This window comes from Anarhichas minor, unplaced genomic scaffold (assembly GCF_050575085.1).
Source record: "Anarhichas minor isolate MPS153535 unplaced genomic scaffold, ASM5057508v1 ptg000071l, whole genome shotgun sequence".
NCBI classification, from domain to species: domain Eukaryota; kingdom Metazoa; phylum Chordata; class Actinopteri; order Perciformes; family Anarhichadidae; genus Anarhichas; species Anarhichas minor.
The window spans coordinates 2,265,093-2,277,700 of NW_027466517.1; the positions used below are offsets into that span (position 1 = coordinate 2,265,093).

General features: G+C 42.7%; 1 protein-coding gene across 1 annotated transcript in view; it reads right to left on the reverse strand.

The window, feature by feature from the left end:
* The window catches only part of nfia (nuclear factor I/A), a 155,484-nt gene extending 143,973 nt beyond the window's left edge, over positions 1–11,511 (reverse strand). The window contains exon 1 of the mRNA XM_076079310.1: positions 11,191–11,511. Coding sequence (XP_075935425.1) covers positions 11,191–11,286 — 96 coding nt within the window. The 5' untranslated portion in view covers positions 11,287–11,511. The remainder of the gene's footprint in view (positions 1–11,190) is intronic.
* Between the last annotated feature and the right edge of the window lie 1,097 nt (positions 11,512–12,608).

A 12,608-nucleotide genomic window follows, 5' to 3' on the forward strand; every position in this document is an offset into this window, starting at 1 on the left:
CCACGGACAGCGATCTTTGTTGCGCGTCAAGTATGTGTCTCTATGTGTGGCGCTGTCCAAAGTACGCAAATGCAAGATTGATAGTTGGACAGACCACATCACTTAGTTCTGCGCTTCCGACCCTAATTCGGTTCCCCCTCCCATCGCAGCAATCCAGAGACAGAAGGGACATGACGGGAAAGTGAAGGGACGGTCGACTTGAGAGAGAGAGAGAGAGACAAAGAGAGAGAGAGAGACAGACAGAGAGACAGAGAGACAGATGCAAGGCACAAACAGCTGTTTTTATGCGCCTATATTTAGGCTCTGCTAGAGCTACGTTCTTTTGTGGGTGTTCTGATTGAACAGATGTTAGCTCCATTACCTGCACCAACTTTAGCTTTGCTGCCGGGCCGAATGAAGCTAACGAGGGCGCTAGGCGTTAGCTTCGAAGCCTGGTGCCCTCTGCTCCTGGTGTCGAGTTTGAATGTGTTTCATATTTTTTCTTTTCAATAAGGAAAGTAGGTGCAAGAATGTTCTCAAGGTTACAAAATGTATTTCTTCAGTGCGTTTTTTATTGGGCATCATCTCCATGTTTACGCACGTAGTGTCGAAGAGATTGGACCTGAAGCGTTTGCTTACCCTCGTGAGACACAGCTAAAATGTGAGCCGTACGTCTGCATAGATTACATTGACATACATTGTCTGGTTGCATGACAGCCAGTCATGGCTTGTATTCATTCAAACATTACAGCAATGGTGGTCACCCGGGCGGAGTTCTGCATTCTGCTAATGTTTAAGGTATAGTATAACAAAACCTGCCTCAGTGTTTCTATGCAAGTACAGAGAGAGACAGAGAGAGCGAGAGCGAGAGAGAGAGAGAGCATATGTAGAAACCAGCAGCGTCTGTTTGATACTGAGCCTCAACTGGCAAAGAGCCACAACACAGAGCAGAGTGAAACAATGCTCACTTTGTTTAACACAGATCCTTTAGGTTCACAGAGGGGGGGGGGGGGGGGGGGGCACTCTGTCCATACACCTGTCCACCAAACACATGTGATCGTATCTACTAACTAGTATTGTGTGTGTATCAAAGCCTCCTTTAGGAAATCACTGGGCTTTTTTTATCTTTAATTAAACTAAATATATTTGAATATTTGAGGTGTTTTTAAAGATCTTCAGCGGGAACCAATGGGCTTGGAACTGAGAGCCACAAACAGGAAGTCAGACCGTATTGAGGCACGGACTGGTCTAAAAAATGGGATTTGTTAACAATAAGAAAAGTATAAAACATCACCTCTCTTATCCTCCAACAGTTTGTGGATATCGGGGATATTAGCATCATCACCATCATCATCATCACTGTCCTATTGTTTCTCCTCCCAGCAGGACATCCACCACAACACACACACACACAAAACAACAACCGACCGGCCTGAAGAAGAAGCAGCTGTCTTGGCTGGTAGCCATGTTTCTCCAGGGAGGAACAGACATGGAGCAGGAGGTAGAGGAGGAGGACAAAGAGGGGGTGATGAAGAGGAGGGAGGAGGAGATATGGGGAGGGTATTGCTGGGAGAATTCCCTAACTTACTGAAATAGAAAATATTCTATGGCAAGTAAACTTAGTATGAAGTCTTAATACTGAACTGGAAATCAAGTTTGCACTCAGCGGGTCAGTCAAGGAATTTAATGTCAGCCGTAACTATCTTACTTGTCTTAAAGGTAAAGTGTCCTCAGGAGTTTTTGTCCCTTTTATAGTCCTTGCACTTGGTTTACTAACCACAAATAAAAGCTCATTCACCCAGGAGACCGCTGTTTGTGCCCCGCGTGAAACCAGAAGCCAACGTTGTTCTATTTGTGGCGTAACCTCCGCACTAAAATAACTCCACGTCCGTAGTTATATTTTAACCCAAACCTTTTTCTACAACTAACAAAAGTACTTTTGTTGCCCAGTGAGGAAGGACATTTATTTTGAAAAATCTGCACGTTTTGAGTGGAAACTGACGTGTGTTGCTTGACTTTCGTGGTAAACCATACGAAAAACCTTTCGTAAAGACCGTTGTGTGAGGATAAGTTGACGTATGTGTGTGCCATGTTGACGTAACATGTACGCAGGTTAACAAGTAGCCTGTGTATGTGATTTAGTTTTTTATTTCTCATCTATGATTTTGTGTTTGTTATATGAACACTAATACATTTTAGCGATGGCCATTTGATCTTATGCAAGTCTTTTCTTCTCATTAATATCAATATTACTTTCAATGTAGTGAGGGATTGATTGCTTGGGATGGTTGGGGAGCTGTTGCATAACAATTCAATAAAATAGTATTTGAATAAAAAAGTATTATGACTGAACATCAAAGTGGTTAACACTTGGTTTCTGGGTAAAGGTTAGAGTTCGGTTCATGTTTAGATCAGGGGCTCGAAAATGCATCATGTCAACGGGGGTCCTCGTAAGAATAGAAAAGCAACAACGTGTGTGTGTGTGTACTGGAGCCTTCCAACAACTTGAATCAATCGATCTCGTCGTGTCTCATTTGGAATAATAATACACCTGAATTAATGATGCAGCAGAGTGTGTGTGTGTGTGTGTGTTACAGAGAGAGAGTATCTTGTATCCGTGTTCGCCTCGGTTGGGTCGAGTTGATGGCGAGGCGTCAGCAGCAGGTCAGAGGCCAGAGAGGCAGATGATCCTCTGGATACAGTAACATGCTCACACACCTTTAGCTCTGCTTGTTTACATCAATGAAGTCTTTGTTTTTCTTTTTCTGGCGAGTCAAAATGTCTATTAAAACCTGAAAAATGAGCGATCATTCCGATTCTTATCTGATATCTTTACATGATATATTTTTAGATTCTCTCAGTGATGTGGCTACCATTGATTGGTCACTGAGGTCAATCCTCTGTGGCTTTGTTAAAATAATATTCTATGGGAAATTAGGGGTTGAAGAGTTTACATTTTCCAATTAAGATGAACTAATACAATGTGGATATTTTATAGGTTGATTTTAGTCACTGAATATATTCATATTTTCAAAGTCATAATTGAACACCTTATAAACTATTAACACTCACATAAATTCACTGATAAAAAGTAAATAACCTAATCTCCCATCAACATGACGATGCCTCCATGACGATGCCTCCATGACACACAGCCAGCTCCGTCAACAAATGCTTTTTCACAGTTTGGTGTGGAAGAGCTCGACTGGTTCGGCACGGAGCCCTGACCTCAACCCCCATCCGACACCTTTGGGATGAACCTGAATCGCAGACCGTGAGCCAGACCTCATCGCCCCAACATCAGTGATGCTCCTAGTGTCTGAATGGGAGCAAATCCACCGCGGCAACTTCATGACGTTACACCGTCACACATGGCTCCATCGGTCACCTTAGATTGTTCTTCAGACCGGTGATTTAGATAACTGAAAATCACAATGCTACGAAACTAAGACTGTAGGAAATAAAATGTCAGAGTCGTCCTTTACGGCTGAGGCCTCCTCCCCGGGTCGGCCGGGTTTCCCCCTGCAGTTCGCCTTGGGCTCAGCTTTCCCTCGCTAAGTCCAGCAGCACAGCAGCGGATATTACAGCCCCGAGCCTCGGCTCACTTATTGGACCGAAGAGCGAGAAATAAAGAAGCTGCAGGGTGGAGCGCTCTCTGCTCTCTCTCCGGTATTACAGGGAGAAAACAGAGCACCTGGGTCAAGTCCTCCTGCTTGTACACACACTCTAGACTTCTGTCCAATCCTGAGAACCTCTCTGACAGATTCAATGGAGAAAGTAAAAGCTGTCTGGTTCAAACATATACTCAGCCCACAAGGACAGCGGGTAGTTTCATTTGACCTGAGATTAACATCTTTTGTTTATTAACATACCATGAAGAACTTTAACTACACAGGAAAGGGAAGGAACAGTGAGAGAAAGGAGACAGAAAGAAAGAATGGAAAAAAGAGGGAAAGGAAAGATGAAAGGAAAGACAAATAAAGATAAAGAGGGAAAGGAAAAGATTAAAGGAAGGAAAGAAAGGTAAAGACTAAATAGAAGATAAAAAGGAAAGCAAAGCAAAATAAGAGAAAAGAAAAGGAAGAGGTAAAGTAGGGAAAGGAAACAAAAGATACAATGAAGGGAAAGGATAGATACAAGTAGAGGAAAGAGGAAGAGAAGGAAAATAGAATGGAGTGACAAAGGGACAGGAAGGAAAGGAGCCATGAAGGGAAAGGAAGGAGGGAAGACAAAGGGAAGAAAAGAAGGACAGAAAGGAAAGATAAAAGGTAATGAGACATGAAAGAGGAAAAAAGACTGAAGAAAATAAAGTTTATAAAAAGAAAAGAAGGGAAAATGAACAGCAGGTAAAGATAAAAGGCCAGGAAATGTGTCAGGAAAGGAAACAAAAGGAAGGGGAAAAGAGAAGAGAAGGAAAAGAAATGAATGACAAAAAGGGTCAGATTGAAAGGAACCATGAAGGCAAAGGAAGGAGGAAAGAAGGAGAGGAAAGATGGCAGGAAAGGTAAAAGGTGAGTGGAGGAGTGAGTCATGTCTGTCAGTCGGCGGACAGCCTGAGACACAACAGGGGACTCGAGGACTCAATGTGTCCTCACACTTTTCCACGCCACGGGAGGACGAGACTGCCAGGACGAACACACAGACAGACAGACAGACAGACAGACAGAGAGAGAACCGTGGACTCAGGAAGTTCAAGCAGACAATTCTAATCCCCCAATTTCCTCCTCTCTAATCATCTCTGCCGCTCGTGGCCGTCTCCAAAATTGGAAACATCTTCTCCACAATATGACACTCCCTCTGAAACACACACACACACACACACACACACACACACACACACACACACGCACACACACATACATAACCTTCAGGTGCCGTCTCAGTGTGGACGCAGTGGTGCTGAAAAGGTAAAATTAGTGTGAAAACGTGACTCATTTCCATCAGCTGATTAAACTATGAGTCACAGCAAGGTCGGGTCGCTTCACTTTAAAGGACAGTTTTGCTCATTCTCTCAGATGAGAATATCCCCTCAAAGCTTGTGTCAGAGAGGACGGCTCTGGAAGTCTGAATGGTCTTTTCATGCTTTTATTTTGTAGAAAGTCCTCTTAACAATTATTTAGTTTTGCGCGTGGAGAACAAAACGCTGCAACCGGACCAGTTGAATAAGAACGGAAGAAATGAGCAGTCATTGGTGAAAGAAACAGGAAGCTTAGCATCAAAAGTGTTCAGATTTATACAGCTTCCTGTTTCGCTGTTTTCACAATAATGCAGCATCAAACCAGCTGGAAGGAACAGGCAACATGTTGCTTTAGCAAAGCTCTTCTTGAAACCGAAAGTCTAGGGTCCAAAGAAAAATGTGCTGACTCGATATTTTGATCGAGGGTCACCGACGCTTTTCTGGACTGGAAAACAAAATTCAAATTCCAAGTTCTAAAACTATTTTAAATTGAAATAAAACATCTGGTGTCTATACTGTTTTTTATCTTTAAGGAAAAAAGACAAATATTAATATAACAGCCTATTCCAAAGTTTTTCACCGGTGTTGTGCGAGCAGGAAATGTTGAGCTTAGCTTAGCACAACGAGCTCCATCAGAAGAGATACATTTCCCATCTTTGTGGAACGAGTGAAATAGAAATAAAAAAGAGGAGTAATTGTGGTTTTTGCAGCAATTGGCAATGTTTGTCTCTGAAGTTGGGACACTTTTCGTTCCTGGTTCTCTGCAGAAATTAGGGCCAAGTTCCGAGTTAATTCTTCTGATAAAAATGACTTCTTATTACTGATGTATTTTTATTATACAATACTTGGTGTTGGCTGAAGAAAGACAATTAAATACATTGTTCAGCCATGACTACACTGAATACTGTGCTTGAACGCATCCTGTGTAGACACTAGCAGAGCACTGAGGCTGCTGCTCTGCTGGTACCGTTTGGGACAGGAATGAACAACTTTTAACTTATTTTCCTCTTTTGCACTGTGAACAATACAAATTATGATTTTCTACTTTTAGGTTGCCGCCTCACACTTTTAAGTTAATCTTCAGTCTCCCCTGCTGATTTCTGCCCTGCCGTCTTTCCCCCTCGGGTTTTCCTCCTGCGAGCTCATTAATGTTTCGTGTCCGTCAAGACTCTCGGGAGCAGTCCTGGCCCCTCCTCCGAGAGTCCGGCTAATGAACCGGACCTCACACAGCCGCCGCCTCCTCCACACGTCTACAACAGTTCAGGCGGGAAGACTCAGATACAAGGAGGGCAACCAGGAACGCTGTGATCATTAGAACGTTCAGGCGAGTCCAAGGTTTATCTTGAGATTTCATGCGGACAAACACGGAACCTTTCTGACGCTATAACAACACATCCGATTTCTGTCAACTAAAAGATTCATCAGCTAGTATTGACTGTTAGATATAATGGATCAGCAGGTGACTCTTTCCGAATACTGAACAAACAAAAGCTGCAACCAACAACTCTGCAACACACTCCAGCTTTGGTTCCCACTTGAAATGTTGAGTCCTCCAGACTAAACAACATTAGCTTCAACTGCGTGTGAGAGAGAGAAGGATGGTGGTGCTGATTAAAAGACAGGTACACAACTGAAAAGGAACAGAGGCCTCTGACTCTTTACTGACCCACACACCCATCCACACATTCCTCCAACCTGGCAGGTAAATATGAAGGCGAACAATAACGGTAAAAGTGACGAGCTGTGTGTGAAGGCAGCGTAAACACACCTTCTTCGTCTCCACGGATATAAAACGTCCCACACGTGGTGTGTACCTTGGAGTCGTTGAGGGGTTTCATTAAGACTGAACAGAAAGGAGACTTCTAAAAACTAATAAAGACAGTTATTATTAATATTATTTTAATGTGCAAACACACTGGACAGATATGTACATAGCAAGAGGGAGAATGTGTGTGTTTAGGGGTGGGCTCTCACTGATAAATGGATTACGGGGCCATCACTAGTGGTGCAGAAATCCCATTAACCCCTGTGGTGAACGAATGCAATGCCCCCCCCCCACACACACAGACTTGTGTGTGTCTGTGTAAAACAAGAGTCCTCAGGTATTAAAGTGAACTTAAAATACAGCCGATTTTGTCTTCCGTTTGTCTCAGAGGAGCATCCACATACATCATATCCACATACATCATATCCACGTACATCATATCCACATACATCATATCCACGTACATCATATCCACGTACATCATATCCACGTACATCATATCCACGTACATCATATCCACATACAGCACATCATATCCACGTACATCATATCCACGTACATCATATCCACGTACATCATATCCACGTACATCATATCCACATACAGCACATCATATCCACGTACATCATATCCACGTACATCATATCCACGTACATCATATCCACGTACATCATATCCACGTACATCATATCCACGTACATCATATCCACGTACATCATATCCACGTACATCATATCCACATACATCATATCCACATACATCATATCCACGTACATCATATCCACGTACATCATATCCACATACATCATATCCACGTACATCATATCCACATACAGCACATCATATCCACGTACATCATATCCACGTACATCATATCCACGTACAGCACATCATATCCACGTACATCATATCCACGTACATCATATCCACGTACATCATATCCACGTACATCATATCCACGTACATCATATCCACGTACATCATATCCACATACATCATATCCACGTACATCATATCCACGTACATCATATCCACGTACATCATATCCACGTACATCATATCCACGTACATCATATCCACGTACATCATATCCACGTACATCATATCCACGTACATCATATCCACGTACATCATATCCACATACATCATATCCACATACATCATATCCACATACATCATATCCACGTACATCATATCCACGTACATCATATCCACGTACATCATATCCACATACATCATATGCCAATTCAGATGCCAAGTATATTTTTGAAATATAAAATAAAAAACAATTAGAATTTTACGAGGCACAAATTATTATTATTTATTATAGTGTCGTTGACCGTTTCTAATGGCGTCTCCTGGGCCCTCTAACTTCACACTGTGGCATTAATTGTTAATATTAATAAGATCTGATTACACTGGAGTGTGTTTACTGTAGCTCGGCTGCAGACGGCTCGGCGGCACGTTTCACATTTTACTGGAAGCCTGAAAATGCGGGTGCAAGATATACACAAACTGGCAGCGGTTCAACTGTGATTATTAATGCGTTTCATTTGAATATAATTGTACTGGATGTGCAGCGATGCAGAGAGGCAGGAAAGCGAAGAGGCATTAACTGTAAATGTTAAGACGTGTCAGTGTGAACTGAACGGACTGATAATGAAATGTTAAAAACAAAAACAGACTGATGAAATGCAGAAAATAAAGAAATTAAGAAAGATATTAAGAAAATGCGTATATATCAGAGAAATATACAAATTTAAATGTGGATCACATGGGTGCAATAAAACACGCATTACTGTATATATATATATATATATATATTAGAAGCAAATTATGGAAAATAACAGCATGGAGAAACAATGCGAATAGTGTGAAAATTAAAATGCCGGATATATTAAAGACTGACACACTTTATATTTTTTATGATATTAATGCAAAATATTATTCTTCATGGTTTTAAATGCAGTGAGCCTGGATTTCAAAACCGCTTCTATTTGGCACCATTAATATCAATATTAATATATCACTCGAAGAAAACAAATTAAATCAGCAAACAGCAGTTTTCATTGCAGTTATTGGAATTAAAAAAAAACATTTAAATATAAATGAGATTAAAAAGCTAAAATCCATTAAAACTCTAAATCTAAAAACGAGCCGACAGAAATCATTACAGCTGCGCTTTTCCCGACTTTAAGCAGATAATCCTCTTTGTGCTTTCAGCCACTTTAACCTTCTCTGCTGCTTCAGACCGTGATGGTGAAGCCCGGACGGATTTATGTCCGACTAATTGCCCCGCTATGATCATTTAGCAGAGGAGCGGCAGTGACGTCTCAATAGAATTATGAAACTGTTTGTTCATGACTGATTCATCGTTTGATTTTTAAAGGAGAGAGGAGAAGAGTTCTTTAATTATTATTTACTTTGAGATCATTTTATTGCACAGATCCCTGTTTTTTAGTCAGTAAGGAAAAGATTTTAGAAGATTTTAGATTTTCCATGTAATAAATATGAAATTCATATTTCCTGAATTCTTTTTTTAATGTTAAAGTAATTTTTGATGCAGCAGTACAACAGTATATTTGTATATAATATTCAGAAAGATTTAAAAATCTAAGAAGTACAAATAACCGGAACAATAAAAGTCGAACTATTTAACTGACACCCTGAGAGAAGTTTTCAATTTAAATAATAAATAAAGATAGCTAATACCTTTTTAAACACAACAAATATAAATGTATGGTTTATAGCGCTTTCAGAACTCAAAAACAGAGATTTTTTAAAGTTCAGATCTGTGATGTGTTTAATTCTGCAGCCGGAAAATCATCGCTTCTGCAGTTTAATTTCATTTACATCCTATGTGAGAGACATTACGTCAACAACAACAATTCAGTCCCAAAAGACACACTGTTTCCACGGTGACACCTTAAATTATAATTATTTGGGGCTCAAATTCACTAAAACAAAAAGTCACATCATTACTGTCAAAGTTTTCTCAACCAAAAAAAATAGTTGACCTGCAAACAACACAATGGAAAATAAAGATTTCTGCACATAACCGATTGATCACCATCAGATATTAATGATCTTTCATGAAGGGATAAAAATCACAAAACAAACAAAATAAAATTCTCCTGCAGCCGAGCCGGCTCAGGCCACACTCAGGCCTCCTGTCTCTACACACACACACACACACACAGCTGTGGACAAAACTCTTGCACCCACCAACCGAGCCACCACACACCCACACACACACTCCTCGGACCCTAAGCAACAGCGGCCGGCAGAGTAAAAAAACCTCCCATCAACATCCACGGGCTGCCCGCCGCCGTCCTGCTGGTGCTGACGGTGATGGGCTGCACGGAGAAAGTGTGTTCTGTGTGTGTGTTTAGGGGACGGGAACTGAGGGGGGGTTGGTGGTTTTGATTTGACTGAGAGGAATTCACAAAGTTCACGGTCCTGTTACGGAGAGGATAAAGCCGCCTTTGTCTCTTCGGCAACACAAACTCTTTTCTTTTAAATCAAGGCTGGAGGAGGAGAGGAACCTGCAGCACCAAAACTAAACCGCGGCATCAGTCCGTGGTCAGAAAGTGTTAAATGTAACGGGGACGGTAATAATGAGCTGTCCTCTAACGAACTCTTTTGGCACTTGGAGCCCTTTCATCTCTCCGCCTCATTTGGAACGAGCCGGCCACAATAGACTATTGTGAACCATCAAAAAAACCTCTCCCTCCACCCCCTCCTCGTCTCTCAGCGGAGTCACCAAAACTGCCCCTCAACCCCCGTCTGTCTGCCAGCTTCTCTCCCTGGTCGGACCCCCCCCCCTCCCCTGCCCCTTCATTCTCCACAGCAGCGACGGGGGTGTCAAAGGTCGGCCGGCCTCGCTGACCACAACAAGCTGCTTAATGTGGCCCCGGCACTTCAGCCGGGGCATCCCGGGACCACCACCGCTGAGACGGGCGTGAGTGTGAGGGAGTTAGGGGGGGGGTTTCCCTGGTGCGATTGTAATTGCTACGGCGGAGGAGATGTGTCGGAGCTCCGGAGCCGAGCGACAGCATTTACTCGGAGACCAAATAAAAAAATGTTAAATACAGAAGTTTCCTCGTTTAATTAGATGGAGCGAGAGCAAAGGATGACGCGAGTAGGCTCGGCAGAAGAAGGACAGAACGAACCCCCCCCCCCTCCCCTCCGCCGCCACGCCGGTCCGCGGCACCCGTCCGCTAACGGGACGAGACAAGAGAGGGGAGCACAGCGAGGGGGGGAGGTTGGAGCGACGGAGAAACGGGGACGCCGACAGATAAAAAACTATCCGAGCGGGTCACAAAAATCAATAAAACACAAAGCTGCTGCTGTGTGGTGAGGCGTTTCTGAGAGCCACAAGAAGAAAGAGGAAGAGGAGGAGAGAATGTTCCTCTTTTAGTTGAAGAAAAGAGGAGGAAGGGGAAGAAAGCGAAGAAGAAAGAAAAAAGAAAATGTTGTGCCAACTTACCATCCACCAGGTCCTGGCCGAGATGTCGTAGCAGAGCTGCCATTTGATGGAGCCTTCCGTGGTTTTCCCTGCCATTACGCTGTCAGCAAGCTTCATCTGATGCGAGCGCGCTCACTGGAGATAAGACATCTAATTGAGAAAATATTTGCACTGGCATGTTGGGCAACATGTAGCCTGCTCCATACCATATGGAATCATGGGTAAAAAAAAAGAAAAAAAAAAAGCTCCTTGACAATGAACCAATCTCATTCAGACCCCGTGGCAAGGTGAGCGGCAGTCATCTGCTCACAGATGGAAAACACACACCCCCTCACACACACACTGAGACACAGCACACACACACACACACACACACACAGCGGAGCAGAATGATGAGCCTTTTTTCCGCATCGCAGTACGCCTCGGGTCGCTTCTCCCTTCTTTTTTTTTCCTCCTCTGGTATAATTAGGGCTTGTTCTTCATTATCATCGTCACCAGGAGCAGAAGAAGAAGAAGAAGAAGAAGAAGAAGAAGAAGAAGAAGAGGAAGAGGCAGCCCAGGCTAAACTGAACTGACTCCAAACAACTTCTACTGCTTGTTGTTATGGTCACTTTAATGGGACGGAGGCAGGTAGAGAGAGAGAGAGAGAGAGAGAGAGAGAGAGAGAGAGAGAGAGAGAGGGCTGAAGCTCCACAGGGCGATCAGTCCTCTGGACACATGGAAGTGCTTACTACACTATCATGCTATGTTTTGTTTTGGGTTTCCATATCACCCCCCCCCCCCCCCCCCTTCTCCCTGAATCCCCCCATCCCTCCTCCAGCTGAAAAACTTGTGTGTTATGGCATAAATACCTCCCGACTGAAGGATCCGGTGGAAGTTGGGAGAGAGTGAATGCCGTCCATGAAGGGGTGGACTGACGCTGGCCGCCGGACGCTGCCCGCCTAAAAAGCACCACACACACACAGCTCCATCAGTAAGTCTGCTTTTCAAACCTCACTCACAGTTTACATTAGTGTCTCGAGAAGAAGAACAAGAAGAAGAAATGGTGGTATAAGTAAAAGTAGCAATAACAAACTTCTTCTTTAAAAGTAAAAGTGCATACAGGTAAATAAAAGTACTCCCGTTAGTGTTCCATAATGATACAGGACTAACCTGCTGCTGGAGATGGAGCTGGTTTAACCACTTTGTTGGGTAGTTGCTGAGTAACTTGTGACCGTAAATGTAGTGGAGAAAAATGAAAATATGTATTTATATAATAGATTAGGGCTTCATGGGTCAGTTATACGTCATTAATAAGGAGAGTACATCCCAAAGTACTTTTTGAAGGATAAATCTATGTTTTATTTTATTAGATAGTCAGACAAGCAAAATCTTACAGATGCTTTTTTTGAAAAGTATTTTTTGAAGTGATTTGTTGCATTTTATTACAGTCAGATGCC